The sequence below is a fragment of the Hylobates moloch genome, unplaced genomic scaffold (genome assembly GCF_009828535.3).
Source record: "Hylobates moloch isolate HMO894 unplaced genomic scaffold, HMol_V3 SCAFFOLD_11, whole genome shotgun sequence".
Lineage (NCBI taxonomy): Eukaryota > Metazoa > Chordata > Mammalia > Primates > Hylobatidae > Hylobates > Hylobates moloch.
The window spans coordinates 92136304-92163450 of NW_026652286.1; the positions used below are offsets into that span (position 1 = coordinate 92136304).

A 27147-nucleotide genomic window follows, 5' to 3' on the forward strand; every position below is an offset into this window, starting at 1 on the left:
TTCTGGGATTACAGGCGTGAGCCACCACGCCCAGCCAACAAATTAATTTTAATATGGAGAAACTGCTCTGCTGAGGACTTAGCAAATGAAATTATTACTAATATGCTCAAGCAAGACTTAGATTCAGAAAAGAATCATAAATTTTGTATGTTATGTTCAAATTTTTTTTTTTTTTTTTTTTGAGAGGTCTCGTCTACCAGGTGAAGTGGGTGGTCTCGATCTGTCATGAAGTCCGCCTCCTTCAGCCTTCTCTGGGATTACAAGCGTGAGCCACCGCGCCCGGCCATGTTCAAATATTTTAAAGGGGTTACATATAACAAATATTTGATCCCAGAAAATATTTAAACTATTTTTATTTTTTTCTTCTTCTTATTTTTTTTTTGAAACAGAGTCTGGCTCTGTCACCCATGCTGGAGTGTAGTAGTGCAGTCTTAGCTCACTGCAGCCTTGAACTTCCAGGCTGAAAGTGTTCCTCCCACCTCAGCCTCCCAAGTAGCTGGGACTTACAGGCATGCATCATCACACTTGGCTAATTTATTTATTTCTTATTATAACATTTATAACAAAACTGCATATGTGTTTTATGTATGTATGTATGTATTTATTTATTTAGTAGAGACACCATGTTGCCCAGTCTGGCCTTGAACTCCTGGCCTCAAGTAATGCACCCAAAGTTCTGGGATTACAAGTGTGAGCCACTGGGGTCTACAGTTAGCTTGTACCCCTCCCCTTTTTGTGTGGCTACATTGTTCTATATGAAACACAGCTGGGTTTATTTTTTTCTATTTGCATTTTGGTTTTTTATTTCTCATTTCTATTGATTTATTTTAATTTTCGAATATAAAGAACATTAGCATTCTTCTAAAAGTCAAAATTAGGCCAGATGTGGTGGTTCATGCCTGTAATCCCAGCACTTTGGGAGGCCGACACGGGTGGATCACAAGGTCAAGGAGTTCAAGACCAGCCTGGCCAAGATGGTGAAACCCCGTCTCTACTAAAACTACAAAAATTAGCCAGGTGCAGTGGCAGGTGCCTGTAATCCCAGCTACTCGGGAGGCTGAGGCAGGAGAATCACTTGAACCCGGGCGGCAGAGGTTGTAGTGGGCCAAGATCGTGCCACTGCACTCCAGCGTGGGTGACAGAGTGAGACTCTGTCTCAGAAAAAAAAAAAAAGTCAACATTATACCAAAACGGTATACTTAAAGGAGTGTCACTTCCTCCTCATCCCTTCCATTCCATTCCTCCACCCCCCACCCCTTGTAGTAATTAATGTTATTTCTGGTTTAACCTTCCTGTGTTTTTATTTTTTCAAAATTAAGCAGCTATCAAGAGAATAAGAAGACAAGCCACACACTGGGAGAAAATATTTGCAATAGACACATCTGATAAAGGACTGTTATCCAAAATATACAAAGGACTCTTTTTTTTTTCGTTTCTTTTTAATACAGGTTCTCACTATGTTGCCCAGGCTGGAGTGCAGTGGTTATTCACAGGTACGAGCCACTACTGATCAGCACAGGATTTTTGATCTGCTCTATTTCTTTTTTCTTTTCTTTTCACTTTTTTTTAAAAATTTTTTTGAGGCGGAGTCTCACTCTGTCGCCAAGCTGGGGTGCAGTGGCATGATCTCGGTTCACTGCAACCTCCGCCTCCTGGGTTCAAGCGATTCTCCTGCCTCAGCCTCCCGAGTAGCTGGGACTACAAGCATGTGCCACCATGCCCAGCTAATTTTTGTATTTTTTTAGAGACGGAGTTTCACCATGTTGGCCAGGATGGTCTCTATCTCTTGACCTCGTGATCCGCCCACCTTGGCCTCCAAAAGTGCTGGGATTACAGGCATGAGACAACGCTCCCGGCCGATCGGCTCTATTTCTGACCTGGGCTGATTCACCCCTTCCTTAGGCAACCTGGTGGTCACCCACTTCTGGGAGGTTACCACATTGATGCCGAACTTAGTGCAGACACCTGATTGGCATAGTGCACTACAGCCCAGAACTCCTGGGCTGAAGTGGTCCTCCTGCCTTAGCCTTTTGAGTAGCTGGGACTGTAGGTCTGGCATAAAAGAAACTCTTAAAACTTAAAAATAAGAAAACAACCCAATCTAAAAGTGGGCCCAAAAACTTGACACCTTATTAAAGAAGATATACAGATAGAAAATAAGCATATGAAATGATGCTCCACACTATATACTGTCAGGGAAATGTAAACTAAAACAGCAATGAGATACCATTACATACTCATTAGAATGGCCAAAATCCAAAACTGACACCACAAAATGCTGAGGAGGATGTGCAGCAACAGGAATTATCATTCATTGCTGGTGGGAATGCAAGATGGTATAGCCACTTTAGAAGACAGTTTGGTGATTTCTTGCAAAACTAAAAATACTCATCCCATATTTATGATCCAGCAATTGTGTTCCTTGGTATTTACCCAAATGAGTTGAAGACTTATGTCCACCCAAATGCACATGAATGTTTATAGCAGACCTTATTCATCATTCCCAAACCTGGAAGCAACCATGAGGTCATTCAATTGATGAATGGATAAATTAGCTAGTACATCCAAACAATGGAATATTGTTTAGTGCTAAAAAGAAATGGGCTATGAAAAGATATGGAGGAAACTTAAATCCATATTGCTAAGAGAAAGAAGCCAATCTGAAAAGGCTACATGCTGTACGATTTCAACTATATGACATTCTACAACAGGTAAAACTATGGAAACAGTAAAAAGATCAGTGGTTGCCAGGAGTCTGGGGAGAAGGAGGGATGAATAGGCACAGCACAGAGAATTTTTAAGGCAATGAAACTATTCTCTATAACACTGTATGATGGACAAATGTCATTAAATATTTGACAAAATCCATAGAATGTACAACACCAAGAGTGAACCCTAATGTAAACTATGGACTTCAGTTCATAATAAAGTATCAATAATGGTTCATCACTTGTTTAAAAAAATATCCAAATGAGCAGTATTTTGGTTACACTTTTATCAATATTATTCATATTAAACAACCGTCTCAAATATCTGTGGGTAGTGCACATGCAAGTGTAATTTGATTTTCCATTTGAGACCATAATTTGCTCTTTGTGAATTTTCTTAATTCTGCTCAGTCTTCTAGTTTCCCCTTCCTTCCTTCTTTCCTTCCTTCCCTCCCTCCCTCCCTTCTTTCCTTCTTTCTTTCCCTTCCTCCCCCTCCTTTCTCTCTCTTTTTCTTTCTTTCTTTCTTTCTCTCTCTCTCTCTCCCCCTTTTCCTTCCTTCCTTCCTTCCTTCCTTCCTTCCTTCCTTCCTTCCTTCCTTCCTTCCCCTCTCTCTCTTTCTCTCTCTCCCTCCCTCCCTCTCTCTCTCTCTTTCTTTCTTTCCAGGGTATCAACCCTGTTGCCCAGGCTGGAGTAAAGTGGTGCAATCACAGCTCACTGCAGCCTTGACTTCCCAAATTCAGGTGATTCTCCCACCTCAGCTTCCGGAGTAGCTGAGATTATAGGCACATGCCACCACGCCCAGCTAATATTTTGTATTTTTAGTAGAGACAGGGTTTCGCCATGTTGCCCAGGTTGGAATTGCACTCCTGGGCTCAAGCGATCCGCCCACCTTGGCCTCCCCAAGTGCTGGAATTTCAGGTGTGAGCCATAGTGCCCACCCCTTCTAGTTTCTTGTCTAAATTAAACGGACTTGTTTTAACAGCATTTAGCCAGCATTCCCATCATGTATCCAAGAGTAGTTGTAAGGTCAATTGTGATATAGTTTTTTCCAGGATATTTCATCTTTGGGCACATCCAGAATATTGCATATAATCTTTGTATTTTTCCAAAAATGCCATTATTATCAGCACAATTAGGTGTGTCTTCTAGTAACAAGTTCAACTATGCCATATAGGGGACATGTCACCAAAAAAATGCTTCTAGATTTTTGGCCAAAATCCTGGCTTGTTCATCTTTTTTATCTTTACTAACCATGTCATTGCTGTTATCATAGACTTGCCCTTGACAGTCTTTTAAATCAAAGACTAAAATTGCGAGTAGGTTTTTTCCTTAGTGCAAAACTAGTGCAAAACTAGAATATAACTAGTTAAATACACATGCATGTTTTCTCCATATTTACATATATGTAAATTTAAAGAGAAATAGGAATTAATATTGAAAAATGTTCCTCAGCCACATTGCACAAACCATGTTAATTTCTTTCTCTTCCTTCCTTCCTTCCTTCCTTCCATCCTTCCTTCCTTCCTTCCTTCCTCCTTCCTTCCTTCTTTCTTTCTTTCTTTCTTTTTTTTGTAAGATGTATAGGACAGAGCCGGCACGGTGGAGGCCTGTAATCCCAGCACTTTGAGAGGCTGAGGCGGGCACATCACTTGAGGCCAGGAGTTCAAGACCGGCCTGGCAAACATGGCGAAACCCCGTCTCTACTAAAAATACAAAAGTTAGCTGGGCGTGGTGGTGCACGCCTGTAGTCCCAGCTACTGAGGGAGACTGAGGCACAAGAAGCACTTGAGCCTGGGAGGTGGAGGTTGCAGTGAGCTGAGCTCATGCCACTGCACTCCAGCCTGGGTGACAGAGCGAGACTCTGTCTCAAAAAAAAAGATATGCAGAAGAGCTGAAGAGCTTCTTTGGGCCTGAACCGTGTTGTTTGCAGAGCTGACGTTTGGGGTTATAGGCTTTTCCGTACCAGTAACGAGCACTGGATCCTGACTGATAGAGGACTCCAGGTGCTCCTTTATGGAGACATTTTTTGGCTATGTTTGTAATACTTGGGGTCCTCTCAAGCTTGGGTGGCACTGGGAGGGAACAAGGTGGAGGGTACAAGGATGAAAGCAAACCTTCTGTGACTGTACCTTTTTATAAAGTTTTGACTTTGGGACCCTGTAAATGATTTGCATTATTAAAAAACAAAATAAAAAAAGCCAACCTAGCCGGGCGCGGTGGCTCACGCTTGTAATCCCAGCACTTTGGGAGGCTGAGGCGGGCGGATCACGAGGTCAGGAGATCGAGACCACGGTGAAACCCCGTCTCTACTAAAAAAATACAAAAAATTAGCCGGGTGCGGTGGCGGGCGCCTGTAGTCCCAGCTACTCGGAGAGGCTGAGGCAGGAGAATGGCGTGAACCCGGGAGGCGGAGCTTGCAGTGAGCCGAGATTGTGCCACTGCAACCCCAGCTGGGGGGAAAGGGGGAGACCCCGTCCTAAAAAAAAAAAAAAAAAAAAAAAGCCAACCTAAAACCATGGCAATAATATAGATTTTACTGAATGCTTGATGAGGAGACGATGGGGAGGGCCATAATACACACAATAGCACAAAACAAAACCCCTGAATTAGACATTCTTTTCTGGTTTTTCCAATCTCTTAATCCTTCATAGTCTCTAAAAATCCCTTCTATTGTCCCAGCTAGAATCTTATGCTGAGCAAAACAAAACAAAACAAAAAAACCCCTGAAGTTAGCACAACAGCAGAAACCAACTGCCACCAGAGCAGGCCTCCAGAGGGCTTTACACTACATCTTCCATTAGAAAATACTGCAAGGATAGGGCTTCTAGGTGTTCAGCTTTCTCAATATCTGGCTTATTTTCTTCTCAATCCCTGGGACTAACATTGTCAAACAATTTGAACTGCCTCCCCAAAGCCAGCTGGAGTCTTTGTTCCTGCCCAAAGCAGGATTACCTGCTAGGTTTCCTGGGAGTGAAGGGTTGTGGCTCATTAAAGAGGGCTTTGGATTAGTGAGTCTCAAATCACTCAAAGGGGAGGTCTTGGTCCTAAACGAATGGGAATACTCTCTTAGAGGATCCTGCCAACTCTGAGAAGGCCTTTACATGCTTCTCGGTGTGGAAAACTGGCCAGTTAACTGCACACAGTGCAGGCACAACACGTTTGCCAAGTTTGACTTTGGACATATTGAATAGAAAGCACCAGTGGGATACCCATGAACTGTTCATGTCCAGGAAGCAGCTGGAGCCTGAACTTTGCAGGACAGGTTCAGGCTGAAGACACAAATTTAGAAATCATTGTGTATACAGGAGAGGAGGCTATGATGGAAACAGAAAGAATATAGGAAAGGGTAATGCTTCTGAGGCCAAGGGTGGAGGAAGTGGTCAGTGGCGTCAAGTGCTGCAGGAAGATTGATTAATAGCAACATAGTGTTCACTGGACAAGTAAGATCCCTGAAGAGGAGATGGTACGGGTGATGGGATCAAGTGTCTTGAAAGGGAGGTGGGCACATTCTCCAAGATTTGACACTGGCGGGAGGATGCAAGTAGGAAAATAAAAACATCAGCAACACATCACAACACAACAAATCATAACCTGGGCAGGGCGTGAGAGCAGGGAAGAGAGAAAGTGTAGGAAGAAGCCAGAGGAGTTTCAGCGACTGCAGTCCTTCCTCTGCACTATAGCATAGCCCCTACCACGACCCCCAGGCCTCAGTAAAGGTTTGCTGCACACCTCAGCTTCTTATCAGTGGTGCTTTGGAGAATGAAGGACTCCAAGGCAGTGTTCAGGGCGGAGTGAAGGGGGACGGACACTTTCAGGAGCCCAGGAGTGGAGATGGAGAATTCACCTCAAGTAGGAAATTCAGCAGAGGTGACCGGGGAAAGTTAAGTCCACTAGGAGTCCGCTAAGCATCCTTGGAGTTAGTAGAAAACACCAGGATTCCCAGTATATTTGGGATGGGGTTTCAAATATATTTTGACTATTGTTTGAGTATTAAAGAAAAGGGCAGGGCTGGGCTTGGTGGCTCACGCCTGTAATCTCAGCACTTTGGGAGGCCGAGGCAGGTGGATCACGAGGTTCAGGAGTTCGAGGCCAACCTGGCCAACATGGTGAAACCTCGTCTCTACTAAAAATACAAAAATTAGCCGGGTGAGGTGGTGGGCGCCTGTACTACCCGGGAGGCTGAGTCAGGAGAATCGCTTGAAACCGGGAGGCAGAGGTTGCAGTGAGCCGAGATCGTGCCACTGCACTCTACAGTAGGAAGGCCCAGGGTAGGAAGTTGAGCAGTTTCTAAATCTGTAGCCCCTTTTTCTCAATGACAATGAAGTAATCTTCCGAGATGTTGAAAAACCTGGTGAGGAAAGTTTGGAGTAGCAGTTTGGGAATCCCCTGTAATAATCTGCTTTCCCTTGTGAACCGCAGGCACTGTCTTAAAATTTTTTTGTATCCTCAATGCACTGTAGGAGCTCAATAAATGATATAATAGATGAATAAATAGAAGAGAATGAGGAGACGGATCTGAGCAGTCTGCGAAGGCGGTGCTATTCCAAAGCCCAGCCCAGATGCAGTGACCTCCGACCCAAGCCAAAAAAAAAAAAAAAAAAGCTCGCGTTCAGAGGCCGGCAGAAAGAATAGCTCCCAAATTGAGGGGAGTCTAAGGCCCTGCTCTTTTAGAGGGCGGGGCTAGGAGAGCATATTCCGTCGCTGCCCGTCAACGAACCAATCCCCGCGTCAAGGGGAAGGGGATTTAATCTGTCGCCGCTCCTTCCCTTTGGAAAGTAAATACGTTCGGGCGCCATTCAAACGGACCAATGAGTGATCGACGTTGTTGTGGATGGCCCTCACCGATTGGCTGAAGTTTGTCGTCCCTCCCTTCTCGTCACGCCTCTGGCTCCACCCTTTTGCACACAAGATGGCGGCGCCCAGGGGAGTAGGGGCTGCGCTTGGGGTTTGCTGAAGCTGGCTGCCTCTCCCACTCCCTTTTTGGGTGCAAAGCGCCGCTAGCGGGAGGACGGGGGCCGGGCGGGGACAGGGGCACCTGCGTAGCTGGACTGCGAGCCCGCGCCCAGCTTGCGTCGACCCCACCCGGCCCCGGCCCGACCCGACGCGACCCGATCCTATCCGATCCCATTCCATCCGTTCCCCGTCTCCTCCCGGCCGTGGTTCGCCACACCAGGCATCCAAAGCTGAGGTCGCGCCTACGGCCTGGGCTCGCCTTCGCTTTAGAGATGTTTGGCCTCTTCCCTCCCCAACAGCTCATCTTCAAAACCTGGACTCTTGGACTGGCACCTGGCCCCCTTTCCCTCTACCAAGACTCCACTTCCCTCTTCCCCACTTCTTCCTCAGATTCTGGGTACCCCCTGGGTTGGAGACTGCTCATTTTCCTTCCGAATTAATCCCAGACCCCCTAAAATATTGACAACCTTGACAACCCCCCAACGGAGGAGTCAGACTTTGTTTTGGACTAACCTCCACAGCCCTATCATGGAGGCAGTGTACCTGGTAGTGAATGGGGTGGGCCTGTTGCTGGACGTGCTGACCTTGGTGTTGGACCTCAACTTCCTGCTGGTGTCCTCCCTTCTGGCTTCCCTGGCCTGGCTCCTGGCCTTCGTCTACAACCTGCCGCACACGGTACTGACTAGTCTTCTGCACTTGGGCCGCGGAGTCTTGCTTTCATTGCTGGCCTTGATTGAAGCCGTGATCCGATTCACGTGTGGGGGCTTGCAGGCCTTGTGTACCCTGCTCTATAGCTGCTGCTCTGGCCTAGAGAGCCTAAAGCTCCTGGGGCACTTGGCCTCTCATGGAGCCCTGCGGAGCAGGGAGATACTGCACCGGGGCATCCTCAATGTGGTCTCCAATGGCCATGCTTTGCTGCGCCAGGCCTGTGACATCTGTGCCATTGCCATGAGCCTGGTGGCTTATGTGATCAACAGCCTGGTCAACATCTGCCTCATCGGCACTCAGAACCTCTTTTCCCTGGTGCTGGCCCTGTGGGATGCAGTGACCGGGCCTCTGTGGAGGATGACGGACGTAGTGGCTGCCTTCCTAGCCCACATTTCCAGCAGTGCTGTGGCCATGGCCATCCTCCTTTGGACACCCTGCCAACTAGCCCTGGAGCTGCTGGCCTCAGCTGCCCGCCTCCTGGCCAGCTTTGTGCTTGTCAATCTCACTGGCCTGGTGTTGCTAGCTTTCGTGCTGGCAGTGACGGTGACTGTGTTGCATCCGGACTTCACCCTGAGGCTGGCTACCCAGGCACTCAGCCAGCTCCATGCCCGGCCATCCTACCACCGTCTTCGAGAGGATGTCATGCGGCTCTCTCGCCTAGCACTGGGCTCGGAGGCCTGGCGCCGAGTCTGGAGCCGCAGCCTGCAGCTGGCAAGTTGGCCAAACCGGGGAGGGGCACCTGGAGCCCCCCAGGGTGACCCTATGAGGGTGTTCTCAGTTAGGACCCGGAGACAGGACACTCTTCTTGAAGCGGGGCGCAGATCAGAGGCAGAAGAGGAGGAGGCCAGGACCATCAGAGCAACACCTGCCAGAGGCCGAGAGAGGCTCAACGAGGAGGAGCCTCCAGGTGGGCAAGACCCGTGGAAGTTGCTGAAGGAGCAAGAGGAGCGGAAGAAGTGTGTCATCTGCCAGGACCAGAGCAAGACGGTATTGCTCCTGCCCTGCCGACATCTGTGCCTGTGCCAGGCCTGCACTGAAATCCTGATGCGCCACCCCGTCTACCACCGCAACTGTCCGCTCTGCCGCAGGGGCATCCTGCAGACCCTCAATGTCTACCTCTGAAGACTCCTTCCCTGCCTGCCCACCCCTCCATGCTCCACGCAGGCATTCACGCTAGGACAGCATTAACACCTCATCTCCGGGTCCTGGTCTGAATCCCCTCCTACCCCTGTGGCCATTCCGCCAAGCCTCCAAACCATACATCCAGGACATTGAGATGGAAGACTATGATCTGGGTGGGGGCAGGATAACATAGCTTCTTCTTACCCAGTGGGTCCCTTCGATGCTGAGGGTGGTGAGTATGTCACTATGCAAGGGCCCTGAGACTGCTGTGGGCTCTCCTCCAGCCTGCCCAGGGCCCGCCCAGATGCCTCTGGGGTTACCCCTGTCTGCTTCTGGTTTTTCTGTTGGAGATCTGTAAGTCCTTTTCCTGCCTCCTTCACATTTCCTCCCCAGCTTTTGTGGCCACAACACATCAGTGTCATTTGGGTGTTTTGGCAACTCAGGGGCCTTTGGATGATCTTGAACCTTTGTGTTCAGCCAGAGCCCCTGTGCCCTGGTAGGCTTTGGGGTTAGTATCTCTCGGGTGCCCTCAGAGCCACCTCTGCCTGTCATTGTCTGATGAGGCTCCCTCCCAACCTGATGCAAAAGCTGGGCTCAGGAGTTTACCCCTGGCATGGGGGATGCCTCTGCACCTGACTTTGGGGCCACGTGCCCTCTGGCACACCAGCTCACTGGGAGTCTCAGGAGGGATAACCGGATTTCTGCTCATTCCCCTTTCACTCCCACATCACACAGAAAAATGGCATTCCTCTCTGTCTCTCCCTGGCATTGGAGAGGGCAGACTGTGCACATTTCACTAGGGTCCAAATACAGAAGGCGCCAGGGCCCAGGGGCTTGCAGCTTCCTGAGGGGTCTCTGGCCCAGTTTCCAATGAATAAAGTTCTCTTGACAGCTCTGACAGTCTCTGTGTGCATCCCTGCAAGGGAGCAGTCGGTCAAGGCAACAGACCCTGCATCAGGGTCCTTCAGCCCTGCCAGAGTCAGAAGTGTGGGCTGTGGGAGTACCTGGGCTTTAGTGGGGGAGCAGGGAAGGAGCCAAGCTAGGCTGGGAAGACTATGTCATGGGGAGAGTGCATGCCAGGCATGGCTCTGTGAGCTCATCCCTTCTGATTTGTCCCCTCTTGCACACATGGCTTTCGGAAAGCCTTCTGTATTTTTTCTATTTTTTCCCAAATTAAGCCCTTGTAGAGAGGAATGTGAACCATCTCACCCCTTGAGTCAACCTTCCCAGCTCCTCCTCCGGGCCAGTCTTCCTGGGAGGGAGCATGGGGTTCCTGCTGCCTGGAGTCCAGTCTACCCTCGGATCCCAGGAGGAGCTGGTGTGTGTCTCTGTGTGTCTTGGCATGGGGGTCTGGTGCAGGGCTGGGCTGGAGTGTGGCTGCAGGACCTCCTGGTGGAGGCTGCCTAAGGCCTGTCTCTAGCTCACATTTGGGGCTCAGTCCCCATTGGCCGTATCTGCCCTCACATGACCAGCAGAAGAGCAGGGGCACTCCCCCATAATTGTATGTTCTGTCTGGGACCACAGTGCCTGGGACTGCCTTCAGGAAGGGGGTGCTGGTAGCTCAGAAAGAAACTCTGAGGAGGCCCCCCGCTTCTTTGGGTTGAGGCTGTGCAGATGGGGCTGGGCAGTCCTGGTTTGTTAGTCATTGGGTTGGGGGTGGGCCCCAAGAGTGGGGGGAGCCTTGAGGGGCTTTGTGGCTAGCCTCAGACACAGTGGCTCGGCCCACCCAGGCTATGCCCAGCACCGTGGGGGAGGGCTCCTCATCTCCACCTCAGAACTGAGAGGGCTTGGCACTTGCTCTTTCCTTCCCTCAATCTGGGACAGGCAGCTGAGCAAGGGGAGGCCTGGCTCCTTCCAGTCTCTGTTTAATGTGGAGATAAACATTTTATGATAGAAGATAAACTTCCTGAGTTGGGAGTAAAGGACCCCCCCCTTTTCTTCCATCCGCATCTGGAATTCCTTTGGCCGACCTCAATACCCCTCCTCCCCCTCACCCCCCATAGTCAGGAGCTCAAGCTACCCAGGATCCTTGCGGCATTCTGGGGCCAGGGCACCCCCTTGTGGTCATCTCAGAAACGACTTATCTCTAGACGCCCGGGGACGCCACTCACTCGAGTTACAGAGCAGTAGCTTTCCAGTCATCTGGGGCAGGCAAGCAGCCGGGGCAGGCAAGCAGCCAGAGCAGCCATGGACGAAAGTCCTCGGCTCTTTTTTGTTGGATCAGGGCAGGGGTATGTGTGGCGCAGGCAGCCCCTACTTGGTTCAGTTGGCATCTTTGAATTAGAAAAAGGTGCCCCCTTTCCCAAGGGTGGCTGGAGCCCCACACCAGGAGGGCATCCCGCTGTCAGACACTCCCATTCACAACCTAGGTGGCGGCTCTGTGGAGCAGCCTCTCATTCCCCTGGGCCGGCTTCCTGTATATCTGCCCCATATCTATTTCATCCAAGAACCCTCCCTTCTGCCTGAGCACCCCCTCCACACCATGATCCCAGAAACAGGGAACCCCCACCACTAAAGAAGAAAGGCTGGCGCCGGTAGGAGGGTTCTTAGATTTATTGAGTGATCTCTGAGAAAAGGGCCGGCCCCAGGAGCAGGAGGGGTTGAGGAGGATCCAGAGAAGCAGAGGACCAGGAACAGAGCACCCCACCGTGGGATGCTGGACCAGAGCAACTGGGGGACTCACACTTGCTAGCACAGCACACTCCTCTGGTCTTGGGCAGAAATCCAGCCACTGCCCCATGCTGCCAGACCTGATCGCAGACAGCCACTGTCCCCATTCCTTGGCAGCAGCAGGACGGAGAGGCCCCTACCCCACCTCCCTAGTCATTCACAATATTCCAGGGGGGCCAGCCCTCCTGGATGACCTGGTTGTCAGCATCACACCCTCCTAGGAGTGAGAGCATGAGCTCACTTTGCAGTGGGCACTAAGCGAAGACTGGGGAGCTGTGCCAGTCAGAGTACACCAGAAATCCGGAGAAAGTGCTGTCTGTCTTGATGCTGGCATAGATGCCAATGTAGTCACCCACACCCACCTGCACCCACACTTGGTCCTCAGGCTCCAGCCTCACCATGGCGCCCCCCGAGAGCGAGGCTGGCTTGGGCCACCCCCCAAAAAACTGGAAGAAAGAGGCAATGGATTCGCCATTCTTCACCAGATCAAACTGCAGGCTGGCCCGGTAGACGGTGGCATGGACGGCGAAGTAGTAGACCCCAGGCACCTGGCAGGTGAACTTGCCGGTGACGGCGTCGTAATGTCCCTGCTCGTTCACCAGCACGCGGTCGAAGGGCAAGGGTGCGTCAGACGGCGGAGGCACCCGGCTCTCGGAGCGCTTGGCGCTGAAGGCGGATCGCGGAGGCACCGAGCACTCCCCGGCAGGCCCGGTGGGCCCCACGGGTCCCGCCTCTCCTCGCGGCCCGGGCTCCCCTCGAGGTCCCGGCAGTCCTGCGGGGTAAGAGGGGCGGCAGGGTGAGAGTAGCGGCGGCTCAGCCCGCAGCGGGGCGGCGACTCTAAGGTCACCGTACCCCTCCCCGCCCCTGCCTGAGCTTCGGCCAGCGCCTCCTCCCGCACGGGTACCTCCTCCACCCCTTCCCGCAGGGCAGATCTGGGGGGCTGGCCAAGGGGGCTCCCGCCGCCTGGGCCCCTCCCCCGCTCAGGGCTGCAAAGCGCGGGGAGTGGCGCCCCCTGGCGGGAGCCCGGAGTCCCGGGCACCGGGAACTGGAGCTGCGGCCCCGCCTGCTCGGACATCGCCACCGACTGCTCGGACATCGCCACCGACAGCCGCGGCGGTGCCTTCTTACCCGGCCTCCCGCCCTCGCCTTTCTCTCCCGGAGCCCCGGGCGCGCCGTCGCGGCCGTCGCGGCCATCGCGGCCCGGCAAGCCCTGGCTGCCATGGTGGCCCGGCGTGCCTGGAAGGCCGGGGTGCCCCGGGCACAGGCTGGGAATCTTGTTGTCGTCCAGTGGGGGCGAGCCGGCCGCCAGGCCCAGGAGCAGAAGGACGAGGAGCCGCCTCATAGCGCTGGCACCGGGAGCCCGGACGCCGGGGTCCTCTCGCAGTCTGTGGACCAGGCAGGACTGGAGTCGGGACCCAGAATCCTGGGACCTGCGTCGCTCCCCACCCCGGCGCGGCCCAGTCGGTCCCCACCCCACTGCCGTGCCCTGAGGCTGAGCGCTCGCAGGGCCGAGCACCCGGAGAGCGCAGGCAGGCGAGAGAGGGTGGGAGCGGCCAGCCCTCCCTCTCACCGCTGGCCCGCGCCAGCCTTTCCCACAGTCCCCTCCCCAGCCCCTTTCCCCTCCTCCGCCAGCCTCACCCCCACTCCCGGCTCCCCGATGGCCTCCTTCAGGGCGCTCTCTACTCCGGACCCTCCAGTTGGTGGTGCTCCAGACCCCGCGCTTCTCCCCGGCCAGGCGCCCCCTGCCCTGCCGTCACCCCAGTCCTGGTTCGCTCCCTGCCGGCTCCGCTTTCCTCCTCCCAGACTCCAAGAGGAAACCAGTTGTTCAGGGGCCAAGAGCTCCCGGACCGGGAAATAGCTGGGAAATAACTCGTGGTGTCGCCCGGCGGCCGGCCAAAGTTTGGGGGGAGAAAGGAGGGGGAGACAGACTTGAGCCGGGCACAGAGAGGCAGAACTTCGAGAGACTGACACACAGGGCACCTCCTGTTCCCAGGCCCAGAGGAGAGGCGGAGCAGTGGCAGAGACCAAGGACCAGACCCCATTTCAGGGAGAAATACGCAGAGAGATGAGGGTGGAGAGTTCTAGAGGTAGACAGCCAGTTGGATCCCTAGGGCCTAGGACAGGGCCTGCCACATGAGTAGATGCTCGGTACGCTTTTGTGGAATCAAGGAAACGGTCAGAAGGCAGGCAATGGAGAAGCTGAAAAAGCAGAAAGGGGAAGAGGCAGAAGGCGGGAAGTCTGGGTCAGAGGCCTGGATGGGAAGCGGTCTCGATTGTCCAGTGGCACAGTGTGGGGCCAGTCAGCAGCCTGGGACCAGCAAAGGGACAGGAAGGAGCAGGGAGGGTGGTAGGGTCCCATGAGCCCCAGCTGAGGACTTCTCTTCCCCCTCCCTGGGAGCCCCAGAGAAGGATGGGTAGAGACCCTGCTGGTTCCCCTTCCTTTGCTCCCCTGTGTGCCAGCCCTGACCGGCAAAAGAGGATGGGCAGGAAGAGGGCAGGGGCCGGCTTCAGGGTCAGGGCTGAGCACAAGCTTCCAGGCCAGCTGCCTCTGGCAGCCTGTTGCAGTTGAAGGGCCAGGGGGTGCCCAGTAGTGCCAGGCCAGACTGGCACTGGTGCTCTGCTTCCTGGCAGACAGAGCGGCAAGGGGGCAGAACACTGCCTAGTGGGGTGCAATGGGGCACCAGCAGCCCACACAGGAGCCTCCGGAAATTCTGGTAGCAGGGCAGGCTTGTCAGGCTCTGTGGAGGGAGAGCGGCCTTCAGGCACCTGCTCCCAGGCTCTCTCCCCTCCCAGGCCCACCCTCCTTCCCTCCACCCAGAAGACCTTGTAACCGCTGAGGACCTCTACCACCTCCTCCTGGGTGGTCATGCCCACCCAGATGTTAGGGAAGGCCGTGGTGTTGTAGCTCAGACCGAGGCACATCTCCACCTGGACAGGCTCACAGGCCAGCTCTGCAGGGGTGGAGGGGAGGGCCACTGTGGGGACTGCTCACTGGCTGTGTGGCCTGTGGCAAGTCACCGAATCTCTCGGTCCTGTGTGTACATGGGTCCAATGGGGGTGGTTGTGAGGAAGCAAGAGGATAACAAGGAGAGAGGCTATACACACTCTGAGGATCCCTGCCATCCCTGAGAGCCTGCTCCAGCATCGCTTGCCAGCCCTGGGCATCACGCAGGCACGTCTTTGATCTCAGGGAACATGGGGCACCCCCATTTGCAGGGACCACTTGGGCATCTGGAAGAAACCCCCTGCTCTGTTTAAGAGGATGCCTTCATCTTTGGGGTGGGCTGTGGAAAGGGGCTCTGGGTGACAGAAGGGACTGGTTCTTGAAGCCCCACCACTGATTCCCAGATTCCCATTTCCCTTGGGGTGACACTCAGTACCATTGCCACCACCAACCGAGTGTCTTCCAGGACTCTTCGAAGTGGTCCCAGAGTCAGGATGGTGAGGCCAGCTGGCCCCGCCCCCTCAGGGAGGATGGGATGGGATGGTGGGCACCCAGCCTGCTCAGGGTCCCCAGGGGCAGGCTTCTCACCTGGGGGTGGGAACAAGGGGCCGCTGCAGTTGTCATCGCTGCCATCGGTGCAGTCTCTCCACATGTCACACATCCACTGCACACCCTTACACCCTCCTGCTTGGCAGGAGAGCTCACTGGGCCCACAGGGGTCTGCAGGCACAAGGGGCATGGCAGTGCGTGGGGACATACCTACACCCCCAGTACCCCCAGAGTGTCCCGACCAGGGTCCAGAGCCCTTCTGTGTCCCCCTGGAGGTGCCTCTACTGCCCACACCCACTTGCCCAGGGGCACCTACTCTCCGTGGCATTGAAGGCCAGGTAGGTGGCTGAGAAGCCTCCACTGCTGATGCCATGATCTGTCCTAAAGAGCACAGCCAGCTCATGGTGCGAGGAGACGAGGTTGGGGGGTGGCTCTGCTCCACAGAACCTGCCCAAAGCAGACAGCTATTCTGGGCACCAGCCCTGGCTGACTGAGGGGGCACCGCAGCCTCCCACAGGCCTGGCTCTGAGCTGGGAGCCCTGGATGATGCCAAAAGTGATGGGAGACACAGGGTTAGGGTCTGGTGAGGAAGACACACATATTCAGCAGGCAAAGCATTAAACAAACTGCTTGAACTTGAGCCCCTTCGAGATGGGGAAAAATCAGCGAAGCAGCCTGGCATTGTGGCTCACACCTGTAATCCCAGCATTTTGGGAGGCTGAGATGGGAGGATCACTTGAGCCCAGGACTTTGAAACCAGCCTGGGCGATATAGTGAGACCTTGTCTTTGCAAAAAAATTAAAAAAATAAATTATCTGGGTGTAGTGGCATGTGCCTGTGATTCCAGCTACTTAGGAGGCTGAGGTGGAAGGAGCGCTCGAACCTGGGAGGTCGAGGCAGCAGTGAGCGATGATGGCGCTACTGCACTCCCGCCTGGGCGACAAAGTGAGACCCTGCCTCAAAAAAAGAAGAAAAAGAAAAATCAATGAGGGTTTGTAGGGGAGGTGGAAGTGGCCCCTGCCAGTGGGGAGGAACTGGGGCAGGGAGAGGTTTGGGGAAGGACCTCCTGGGGACAGATAGAGTGCGGGGTGAAGGTTTTGAGGTGAGAGCTGTCTTTAGGGTGATGGTGAAGAGACCCCCCCGGCCTGGAGTAGCAGAAGAAAATGAAGCTGGGGAAATGTGCTGGGCCGACATGGAAGCCGGGGGTGGCAGACAGTGAGGATGGAGTTATCTGTGGCTCTTCCCTGGCTCCTGTACCTGCCCAGGAGGCTGAAGGCGCCTGAGCTGCTGGCCTCATACACCTCCACGTAGTCAAACTTGCACTCGTCCTGAGCCTCCAGGCTGAAGTTGTGGAACTGTAGTTCTATGCTGTGTCCGGCAGGCACCGAGATATGCCAGGTGCAGAGCTGGGGGAGGGCACAGGTGGAGCAATTAATGGCCCCTTCTCCTGTCTCATCCTGGGCACCCAGAAGGGTCCTCTTCCCCCACTGCTGGCTGGGGGGTGGGGTGGCGCTTTCATCATTGGTGGCTCTTAAGGGCCTTTAATTTACCTGGTTTCAGAGGTGAGTTGACCCAGTGTGGGAACATCTGGGTACACATCAGGCACTTAATAATATTGCCCCATCCCCCGTCTGCTTGATCTCTGACCTTCCCAAGTAGAAGGTAGTGTCTACCATGCCGTTCCCATTACACTGACTTGGGGGCTCAGGTGCTTCCGTGTGTGCCCCTCCCTCTCTGCATGGAGCACTGCGCTTACCTGTTGGTGAGGGTACTGCTGCAGGTAGTTGGGAGTAGAGAAAGTGCCCTGGAGCCCAGTCAGATTCCCCCCACACCCTGTAGAGAGGTGGAAGGGCTCATGAGTTTGTGAGGATCTGTGCCTCCATCCAATAGGGTTGGCAGTGATTGCAGAGCAAGAGTTTTGGCCATGCCCATGGGAAACATGTTCTGGGCCAAAGAATGACTGAGCAGGAAATGCTGGCGGAGGCCCTGGTTTGAGGCTGGACCAGAGCTGGGGAGCCCAACTTGAACCCAGATCCGACACCTGAAGAGAGGACCCCCCCATGCCTGGCCCGTACCCGAGAACTTGGCACTGCAATTGGTCTCATCACTGCCGTCAGCACAGTTGGCAAAACCATCACACACTGAGTCAGGTAGCAGACAGATGAGCTGGTCACAGCGGAACTCATCATGGGCACAGCTCCCTGGATGTGGGCACCAGGAGTCAGGGAGGCCCGGAGTCTCCACCCCTTTGACAGGGCTGGGAGTGGGTGGAGGGGAAGAAAGTGGACACTCAACAGGCAGCTGGGGACATGGTGGGAACATACTCACCATGCCCAGGGGCCACAGCCTGGTACCAGGCATGGAAACCAAATCCTTCCACACTGCTGTCTGAGATGAAGACCACCAGGAGGTGGCTGGCATTGGTGTTGAGCGTGGGGGGAGGCACCCTTCCACAAACCCTGCAAGAAGCCAGGTTGGGGGTGATGGAGGCTCTAAGAGCAGGGCCAGCCGGAGAGGAGCTTGCCTGGGCCTTGCAGTCCTATTTTCTCAAACCCCAAACTGGTGACCATGTGGTCAAAAAGGCTCCTCTGATGTCCCAGGGAGCTCTGACCTTCCTGGCACCTGCACGTTTATCCTTGTGGCATTTAGTCATGGGGAGATAGGCAGGAGATCCATGACACAGACTAGGAAACAGGTCGGAGAGGGGAAGTGATCTTCCTCACGGCACACAGGAAGGTAGTGGCACCGCTGGGCCCAGAGGTCTAGTCTCTCAGGTTCTTCTTTGGTTATTCCCTTTCACCTGCCACTCCCTGATTCCGCTCTTTAGATAGTGGTTCAGGACACGGTGGGATGTCATGGGGACAGAGGGACCTACCTGAGGAGGGGGCCTTCAGGCTCAGGGGAGATTTCCAAGCGATCAAAAAGGCAAGAGGCCACACTCTCTATGCTGAGGGCTTCGATCTTGAGCTGTATTGCGTGGTCTGTGGCCACCTGGATATGCCACACGCAGTGGGCATTGGGGGGGTAAGGGTCTGGGTAGTTAGGGCTGCTGAAGAAGCCCCTTGGGCCAGAGAGGAGGCCTCCACAGGCTGCAGAGATGAAGGTTAGAGTTCAGAGGTCAAAAGGAGCGAGGTCCTTTATTCTCCAAGGTGCCTCTTCCTCACCCTCCCCTCAACCCCACCCCATCACCTTGGGCCCTTCTCCTGGAAGATCTGCCCCGAGTACTCACTGGACTGTGGGGAGGGGCTCACGCTTGACTCCTGTTGCCCTTTAGGGGTCCCAGCTGCCTGAGAGGTGGTGATGGTGGGGGTGGTGGTGGTCATGGTAAGGCCTCCGGCAGGCAGTGGGCTATGGGAGGCCCCAGATGGGGGTGCAGCCTGCAGCTCTGGAGGCGAGAAGATGGAGGGTGGTGTTCAGAGGAGGGGGGTCCTGGGAGGCTGGGAGAGCGGCTCATGGAGTTTCATTCCAAAGCCCTCCTTTCAAGCTGTCCCTGGGTACTTACGGGCCAGGATGATGGCCACCAGCAGCCCGAGCAGCAGGAGCAGCAGGCTGGAGAGCAGGAGGACACAGAGCCAGGAGAAGCGGCAGTCTGGCCGTAGCCCTCGAGGACGCCGACCTGTGGGTTGGCAGGTGGGGTTTTGAAAGCTCCTTCTGTTGGGCATTCCTCATGCTGTCTTGGCTCCTGGGCCTCTCTGTCCTCCCCCAGGTTACCCCTGGGATGGTTACCGTGCCAGGGAGCTGGGATGCTGTAGCTGGCATCCTCTGGGAAGACTGGGGGAAGGCAGGGTGGCCCAGACTCAGGCTCGAAGGCAGGATTGCAGAACTCGGTCTGGAAGGAAGAGACTTGAGGGCTGACGGCAGCAGTGACCACTGGTGCTGGGTCTTAGGAGCACGATTCTATGTGGCCCTTACCTTGCTCGATTCTGTTGCCTCCACGCAGAGGATGACATCTGAGTAGTCCTTCATGGCCCAAGGCTCTGCATGGCTTTCTGGAGTCCCTGTGACAGTCCAAAACCCCCAAGGGCCCACTCTCTGATCACAAACTCCCTATCAAAGGGGCAGCCTCTACTACCCAAGGGAAAAGGCTGCCAGGCTAGACCAGCTTTTGGGCTGTCCTTGGTAGAGTGGTTTGGCCTATGGGCTACTCTGTCTCTGTGTGGGAGAAGGGATGGCAGCCAGGAGGAATTCACAAAGGCACGAAATGGTCCCTTAATCCAACTCAGCTGAGGATGCTGAGGTCAAGCCCCTGGCACAGGGTGGCAGTTCTTAAAGGCACAGGCGGTGGCTGAGAACACCCAGCAGAGGAAACTAAGTGACGAGGGGAGCTCTCCATCCCCATCACCCGAGGCACTGAGTGAGCACTTGGGGGGTCGCTGGGAGGGGAGAGAAGTTGCAGGCAGAAGGGAGCCTTGGGTGGTCTGAGAAAGAAGCAGGATGGAGGGGGTGGACAAAGCCAGCTGCCCACCTTTCCTCCCCACCAGGGTGACAGGGGTATTGGCCAGGCCGGGTCTTTGGAAGGGCCCTGGTAGATCACCGGTGTGACTAGGACAAGGAGAGAAGAACATGGTGTGAGCGGGGGGACTGGCTGCTCATTCCTGGGAACCCTAAGCCCGCAGGAGAAAGGACAGGGAAGCGGGAGAAGGTGTCCAGGTCTTGGGGAGGGTTGGGGTGTGGAGTCTAGCCATCAGGGCTGTTGCACAGTAGGAAACCTACACCCTGTAAACAAGATTACTTCATGCCTGTTTCTCCATGGGCGAAGTCCTCTTGGAAAATCCCAGCCTAGCCCTGCTGTCCTCAGGGAGAAAGGAAAGAGATTGGTAATCTGTTTTGTGTTAGCCATGCTTAGGCTGAGAGTTTGGTAGGGAGGGAAGTGAGGAGAGAGCCTCATATTTCTGGCTACTATTTGTAGAATGTCTGGGCAAGAGGGCTACATGCAGTTTCTCTCCTTTCATAACTATGAGGTAGCGTCACCGTTGTACAGATGCTGGTGCTGGGCTCTGAGAGGTTATGTCACTTTCCCAGGGTCACACAGCTGGTAAGATACAGAGATGAGAGTTGAGCCTAGGACTGGATTGATCTTAGGCTCACGTTTTCTATGATGTACCTCTTTCACCCAACATTGGGGCTGAGGCATGCTGTGGGAGCAGAGGGATCAGAGTGACACAGGGGTACAGTGAGGATCCCCTTGGGGATGGAAGCAAAGAGGATGGGCTGCCCTCCTTGCACTCAGGAAAGGAGATGCCTCCACCCACAAGTTTTTCTCCATTCGTCCCTGGAGGGCCTTAGTTTGCTTTTGTCTAGGGGGTCAAGCTGTTTCCTGGACGCTTGGAAGTCTAATGGTACTTGGTCTTTAGGGAAGAGACTTTTTGGGAGCTGTAGGGACAGGTGCTCTTGGAGAGGATCAGACAGTCCCTGACCACAAAGTACTTCTCATTCTGGCTGGATCAAGACAGAGCAGGATTCCTGCCACACTGTATGTTAAGAGCCTGGCCACAGGGGCAGCTTCATGGACAGAGTGGCCCTGCGCTGAGCTTTGAGGATGATGAGCTGGGAGAGCCACGCCCTTGGGTCTGCTCCTCTGAAGCTGCTCGTTCGCTGTGATCATTGAGAGAGAGGCTGCTGTACCGGGGTCTGGCTGGGCACTGGGCTCATGGAGCCGACTGAGACAAGGTGCCCTCGTCTCAAGGACCCCCTGCTCTGCTGTAACAGTTCTCAAAATGGGGCCCGGGGCCTTTTTTTAGAGGGCTTGAGAGCTTAGAACTAGGCTCATAATAACACTAAGACATGATATGCCTTTTTCATACTCATTCATGTTTTCCAGACGCTCCGTGACATGTGATATGACATCGGGTTGAATGCTGAAGGAGACGTGAGTCCAGCTGCCTTCTATTAAGCCAGATGCTAAAGAGATTTGCACAAATGTAAAACCACGCTGCTATTCTTACTAATTTTTTTTTTTTTTTGAGATGGAATTTCGCTCTTTTTGCCCAGGCTGGAGTGCAATGGCGAGATCTCAGCTCACCACAACCTCCACCCCCCGGGTTCAAGCGATTCTCCCACCTCAGCCTCCTGAGCAGCTGGGATTACAGGCGTGTGCCACCACGCCCAGCTAATTTTGTATTTTTAGTAGAGACAGGGTTTCTCCACGTTGGTCAGGCTGGTCTCGAACTCCTGACATCAGGTGATCCACCCGCCTCAGCCTCCCAAAGTGCCAGGATTACAGGTGTGAGCCACCGCGCCCGGCCCATTCTTACTAATTTTTTTTTTGTTTCAGAAAATATAGGAGGTTTTTAAAAAAATTTTTAAAAAAATTTTTTAATTTACAGTTTTAGTACAGATGGGGTCTCACTATGTTGGCCAGGCTGGTCTCAAACTCCTGGACTCAAGTAATCCTCCTACCTCAGCCTCCCAAAGTGCTGGGATTATATGGTTTAAAAAAATTATTGGCCAGGCACGGTGGCTCACGCCTGTAATCCCAGCACTTTGGGAGGCCGAGGTGGGCGGATCATGAGGTCAGGAGATCAAGACCATCCTGGCTAACATGGTGAAACCCTGTCTCTACTAAAAGTACAAAACAAATTAGCCAGGTGTGGTGGTGGGTGCTTGTAGTCCTAGCTCCTCAGGAGGCTAAGGCCCGAGAATGGCCTGAACTCGGGAGGCGGAACTTGCAGTGAGCCGAGGTCGCGCCACTGCACTCCAGCTTGGGCGACAGAGCAAGACTCCATCTTATTTTAGCTTGTAAAGGGTTTATTATGTTAAAATTTATTGTTTAAAAATTAGTAAGAAAATACTTAAATTTCTCTCGGCTTTAATATTAATTTGGTAAATATTAATAGAACTCACATAAAGCAAAGGTCTTTGGGGTTCTCCATGATTTTTAAGAATGTAAGGGAGGTCGGGCATGGTGGCTCATGCCTGTAATCCCAGCACTTTGGGAGGCCAAGGCGGGTGGATCACGAGGTCAGGAGATCGAGACCATCCTGGCTAACACCGTGAAAACCCATCTCTACTAAAAATACAAAAAAGTTAGCCAGGGGTGGTGGTGGGCACCTGTAGTCTCAGCTACTTGGGAGGCTGAGGCAGGAGAATCGCACGAACCTGGGAGGCGGAGTTTGCAGTGAGCCGAGATCGTGTCACTGCACTCCAGCCTGGGTGACAGAGCAAGACTCCATCTCAAAAAAAAAAAAGAAAAAGAAAAAAGAATGTAAGGGGGTCAGCCGGGTGCGGTGGCTCACGCCTGTAATCCCAGCACTTTGGGAGGCTGAGGTGGGTGGATCACCTGAGGTCAGAAGTTCAAGACCAGCCTGGCCAACATGGCAAAACCCCATCTCTACTAAAAATACAAAAATTAGCTGGGCATGGTGGTGAACGCCTGTAGTCCTGGCTACTTGGGAGGCTGAGACAGGAGAATTGCTTGAACCCAGGAGGCGGAGGTTGCAGTGAGCCGAGATTGCACCACTGCACTCTAGCATGGGCAACACAGCGAGATTCCGTCTCAAAAAAAAAAAAAAAAAGAAAAGAAAGAAAGAATGTAAGGGAGTCTTTTGAGAAGTGTGGTTCACTGGACAGAGATGAAGACAGTTTATTGGGCCGTAAGTCCGGAGATTAAATGCTGTGTAAACCGAAGAAACAATAACTTCCTCTGATGGGGCCAGCAGGAGGACTTCCTGGAAGAGATGAGCCTTTAGTCTAAAGTTTGAGGGTTGAAAAGGATTTGAATAGGCAGAACTTGGGGGTTGGTTAGGGAATTCCAGGAAGGAGGAGAGGCTTGGCACTGTGGCCTGAGGAGCTTGGTCACAACTGGGTCTCAGAACTGTTCCTGTGAGTGGGGAGACAACAGAAGGGAGGCCAAGGCGAGGCCTGGAAGACAAGGAAGCTTCTCTCTGCTTTGCAGTTACCCACGGCCATCCTCGACTACACCCAGGACTCTGTGGGCACAGGCACTCCTGCACCTGGCTGTGTTATGAAGGGGTTTCTGGAGGAAAGGAGGGGAGCCAGGGCCAGCTCAGGGTTGGGGAGTGGCATACCTAAAACACACTGAGAGTGAAATCCACTGCAGACCCCTCAGCTCATCACCTCATGTCACCCTTATTCCAGCCCTGGCGGCAAGAGGAGGGAGGTAGATGTTTTCTTCTCATTTTCTGGATGCCACCGAGGCTCCTGGAAGTTAAGTGCCTTTGCCCAAAGTTGTACAGCTGCCCAGGGGCAGGGCTGGGTTGCAGAGCTGGGGCTGTTGGAGTCCTGGTTTCCACTTTTTTTTGTTTTTGTTTTTTTGAGACAGGGTCTTGCTCTGTCACCCAGGCTGGAGTGTGATCACAACTCACTGCAGCCTCCACCTCCCAGGCTCAAGCAATCCTTCTACCTAAGCCTCCCAAGTGGCTGAGACTACATGTGCGCACCACCATGCTTGACTAATTTTGAAGAGAAGGGATACCCCTACGTTGCCAGGTCTCGAACTCCTGGGCTCAAGCAATTCTCCTGCCTCAGCCATAGGCTTCCCTAGTCTTTAGAAGCATGGGAGATAGCATCTCAATCCCATTACTACCTCCAAGAGGCAGATGCCCCCAATTATCAGGAAATTGGAAAAGCCAATTCCTTGATTTTGGAATCCCTATTTAATGGGCATTCTGTTTAGTTTGGGCAATGCTATACTTACATACATCAAGTGCATTGTTCAGGAAAAGAAGATAGAAGCATCCAGAGAGATGAGAGGAATTAAATATTTGCTAAATAGGGACAGTGTTGGTTTAAAAAAAAAATTTGCTGAGGATCACCTACCATGAGAATCTCAATGGAGCTTTGACGGTGTAGTCCTGGAAATGGGAGTTGAGTGGGGGAAATGGACGTTTGTTGAGTTGTTGAGTACCAACTATGTGCTAGACACCCACCGATCCCATCCCCTCCCCTCCCCTGCCCTCCTCTCTCTTCCCCTCTCCTGCCCTCCTCTCTCCTTCCCTCCCCTCCTCCCTCCTCCCCTGCCCTCCTCTCTCCTCTCCTTTTTCCTTTTTCGCTTTCCTTTCTCCCTTTCCTTTCCTCTCTCTCGCTCTCCCCCCTTCCTTCGTGTGTGTGTGTGTGTGTGTGTGTGTGTGACAGGGTCTTGTTCTGTCGCTTAGGCTAGACTGCACTGGTGTTACCATGGTTCACTACAGCCTCAACCTCCTGGTAAATTGATCCTTCCACCTCAGCCTCCCAAGTGGCTGGGACTACAGGTGCATGGTGCTATGTCTGGCTAATTTTTGTACTTTTTGTAGAGACAGGGTTTCACCATGTTACCCAGGTTGGTTTCAAACTCCTGGGCTAAAGTTATCTGCCCATCTTGGCCTCCCAAAGTGTTGGAATTACAGGCATGAGCCACCGTGCCTGGCCAGACACTTTTTCTTAACTGGCACTCACAACTCTGAATAGGTAATGTTATGCTCAGATTACAGATGAGGAAATTGAGGCTCAGAGAGATTAAGTAACTTGCTTGGGCTGTGAATGCTAGTCTCTTTCTGCTGCCTCTTGCATCCTGCACAGGTGCTTGTTTCTGCTCATAGAGCAATGAAGGATGGGGACCCTCAGAGGTGTCCAGCTCAGGCAGACCTACTAGGATCCAGGGAGGAGGCAGATCATGGTGGTTTTGCTGTTGGGTATGTGTGAATGTCACACTGCTGTTTGGCTCCGTTCCTAACAGATGCAGGGTTGGAAAATTTGCTGCAGAAAGTCCTGCAAAATGCTGGCAATTATTCAAACTAAAGGCAGAGTACCAGATGGAAAGAGAACTTGGTAGGGAGTCAAGATACTCAGGTTCCATCCTGTCTCTGCTCCTGACATGCTATGTGGCCTTGAGCAAGCCTTCTCTAGGGCTCAGTATCCTCACTGCCAAATCGAGATCATGGACAAGGTGATCTCTATGATCTAACTCTAAAGCTTTATAGAGGCCGGGCATGGTGGCTTATGTCTGTAATCCCAGCAGTTTGGGAGGTCAAGGCGGGTGGATCACCTGAGGTCAGGAGTTCGAGACCAGCCTGGCCAACATGGAGAAACCCTGTCTCTACTAAAAATACAAAATTAGTTGGGCATGGTGGTGCATACCTGTAATCCCAGCTACTCGGGAGGCTGAGGCATGAGAATCGCTTGAACCCGGGAAGTGGAGGTTGCAGTGAGCCGAGATCCCGCGACTGTACTCTCACCCTGGGTGACACAGTGAGACTCCGTCTTAAAAAAATATATATATATATAAAATAGCTTTATAGAAAGAAAGAAGCATTCTGAGCGTTGGTCACTTAAAAAAATTCTATAAACTGGAACCAGGGAACTAGAGTTAAGTTCCGTATCTTGGGACTTGAGCATGTGTTTAGAGGAAAAGTGACTTAGAATGATTGATAACATGGGAGTGGAGACCTTCAAGATCCACAAGTCCTATCTCAGTAATTTGCAGATGAGGCAGGGAGGCCAAGAAAGAGGGAGGTTCCTGTTCAAGGTCACACAAGAGCAGTTGCAGGGGAAGCCCCTCCCCTAGGGAGAGGCCTGCTGGATCAAGAACAAACAATGAGGGAAGAGAGCCAAGTTGCTAGGAGGCAAAGCTTGATGGACAAAAAAACGTGGGGACAGACCTGCGTGTGTTTGTGGTCTGTGTAACACTAGGACCTGTTGCCATGGGGATGAGAAAGCACCACAGATTAATTACTGAAGAGCTGAGAGCAAGGGTGGCGGGCCTGAGTGGAGCCCCTGCCCTCAATGTCTCCTAGAGTCCATCTGTTCCCCAGTGGAAGACAACAAAAATTACAGGGCTGCTTCTACCTCCAGTGAAGAACTAGTCAGAGTACAGCCATTCACTTTGCTACAAGCCTAATGTTTTTATTTTGTGGGGATCCTTTTTGCCTGTGGCTTGGGGGCAATCATCAGGGTAAGATTTCCAATCACACCCTGGGTCAGGCCACCCTCAGGGCAGGCCAGGGAAGTTTGGGTCCTTCAGGGAGAAATTCCAAGTTTTAAGTCACTGTTATTTTCAATCCCTCTTCTTCACTCTTGGGAAATGCTTAGAAAAATGCCCCCACAACTGTCCCCCTCCATGAGGTGGGTTTGATAGCAGCACACAGGCCTTAAGTGAGAGCAGGTGCTTCTGTCTCAGCAAGCATGGACTAGTCAGGCCTTTATTTTTCAGTGTCTGGAGCAGTGAAGGCAGTGAGGAAGAATCCTGATGAAACACTCCAGGCTCACCTGCTGGAGCCTTCAGCTTCCCTAGTTCTAAGACCAGCAGCAGAAATGGAAAAGCTGAACAGTGCTAATGAAGAGGTGAGACCAAAGGAGACGTGGGTCACCGAGTGCACCAAAGCCATCACCTCTTTTAGGGGTTAAATCTGAAGGTTTGATAAAAAGCACTTTAGGGAACAAAGCCTGTAACATAAAGGTAACTGTTTCTAAGTATTAGGTGGTAAAGCTGACATCTTTGATTTATCAAAGACTAAGCCCTGGCTGGGCGTGGTGGCTGAAGCCTATAATCTCAGCAC

General features: G+C 52.9%; 3 protein-coding genes across 4 annotated transcripts; 1 reads left to right on the forward strand and 2 right to left on the reverse strand.

Annotated features, from left to right (window-relative positions):
* The first annotated feature begins 7611 nt into the window (after window positions 1–7611).
* RNF26 (ring finger protein 26) lies at window positions 7612–10387 on the forward strand. The gene has a single exon (XM_032167701.2). It carries the CDS (start codon window positions 8191–8193, stop codon window positions 9490–9492), a length of 1302 nt encoding a protein of 433 aa, XP_032023592.1. The 5' UTR covers window positions 7612–8190; the 3' UTR covers window positions 9493–10387.
* Window positions 10388–12030: 1643 nt separating this feature from the next.
* C1QTNF5 (C1q and TNF related 5) lies at window positions 12031–14607 on the reverse strand. 2 transcript variants are annotated; one of them, XM_032167703.1, is made up of 3 exons: window positions 13801–14607; window positions 13291–13547; window positions 12031–12934 (listed from the first exon to the last, which is right to left on the reverse strand). In XM_032167703.1, exons 2-3 carry the CDS (start codon window positions 13502–13504, stop codon window positions 12417–12419), a joined length of 732 nt encoding a protein of 243 aa, XP_032023594.1. In that variant the 5' UTR covers window positions 13505–13547; window positions 13801–14607; the 3' UTR covers window positions 12031–12416. The 2 variants fall into 2 exon arrangements, with proteins under 2 accessions (XP_032023594.1, XP_032023595.1); XM_032167704.2 differs by lacking the exon at window positions 13801–14607 and having other exon boundaries at window positions 12037–12934; window positions 13291–13710.
* Window positions 14608–14609: 2 nt separating this feature from the next.
* MFRP (membrane frizzled-related protein) lies at window positions 14610–24457 on the reverse strand. Its single transcript, XM_032167702.2, has 14 exons — window positions 24434–24457; window positions 19568–19653; window positions 19382–19484; window positions 19158–19271; window positions 18885–19040; window positions 18531–18744; window positions 17984–18114; window positions 17731–17856; window positions 17412–17488; window positions 16913–17061; window positions 15972–16102; window positions 15695–15826; window positions 14986–15113; window positions 14610–14900 (listed from the first exon to the last, which is right to left on the reverse strand). The coding sequence occupies exons 2-14, from the start codon at window positions 19619–19621 to the stop codon at window positions 14676–14678; spliced, it is 1740 nt and encodes a 579-aa protein (XP_032023593.1). The 5' UTR covers window positions 19622–19653; window positions 24434–24457; the 3' UTR covers window positions 14610–14675.
* Window positions 24458–27147: the final 2690 nt, after the last annotated feature.

Bases quoted from the DNA above. Each gene is read 5' to 3' on its own strand.
- RNF26 (XM_032167701.2), top strand. From the start codon at position 8,191: ATGGAGGCAGTGTACCTGGTAGTGAATGGGGTGGGCCTGTTGCTGGAC.
- C1QTNF5 (XM_032167703.1), bottom strand. From the start codon at position 13,504: ATGAGGCGGCTCCTCGTCCTTCTGCTCCTGGGCCTGGCGGCCGGCTCG. The intron at 12,935-13,290 runs GTAAGAAGGCAC...CTTACCCCGCAG, and splicing joins AGGCGAGGGCGGGAGGCCGG to GACTGCCGGGACCTCGAGGG.
- MFRP (XM_032167702.2), bottom strand. From the start codon at position 19,621: ATGAAGGACTACTCAGATGTCATCCTCTGCGTGGAGGCAACAGAATCG. The intron at 19,272-19,381 runs GTAACCATCCCA...GCCAACCCACAG, and splicing joins CATCCCAGCTCCCTGGCACG to GTCGGCGTCCTCGAGGGCTA. The intron at 18,115-18,530 runs GTAGGTCCCTCT...GGCTTCTTGCAG, and splicing joins CCTGAAGGCCCCCTCCTCAG to GGTTTGTGGAAGGGTGCCTC.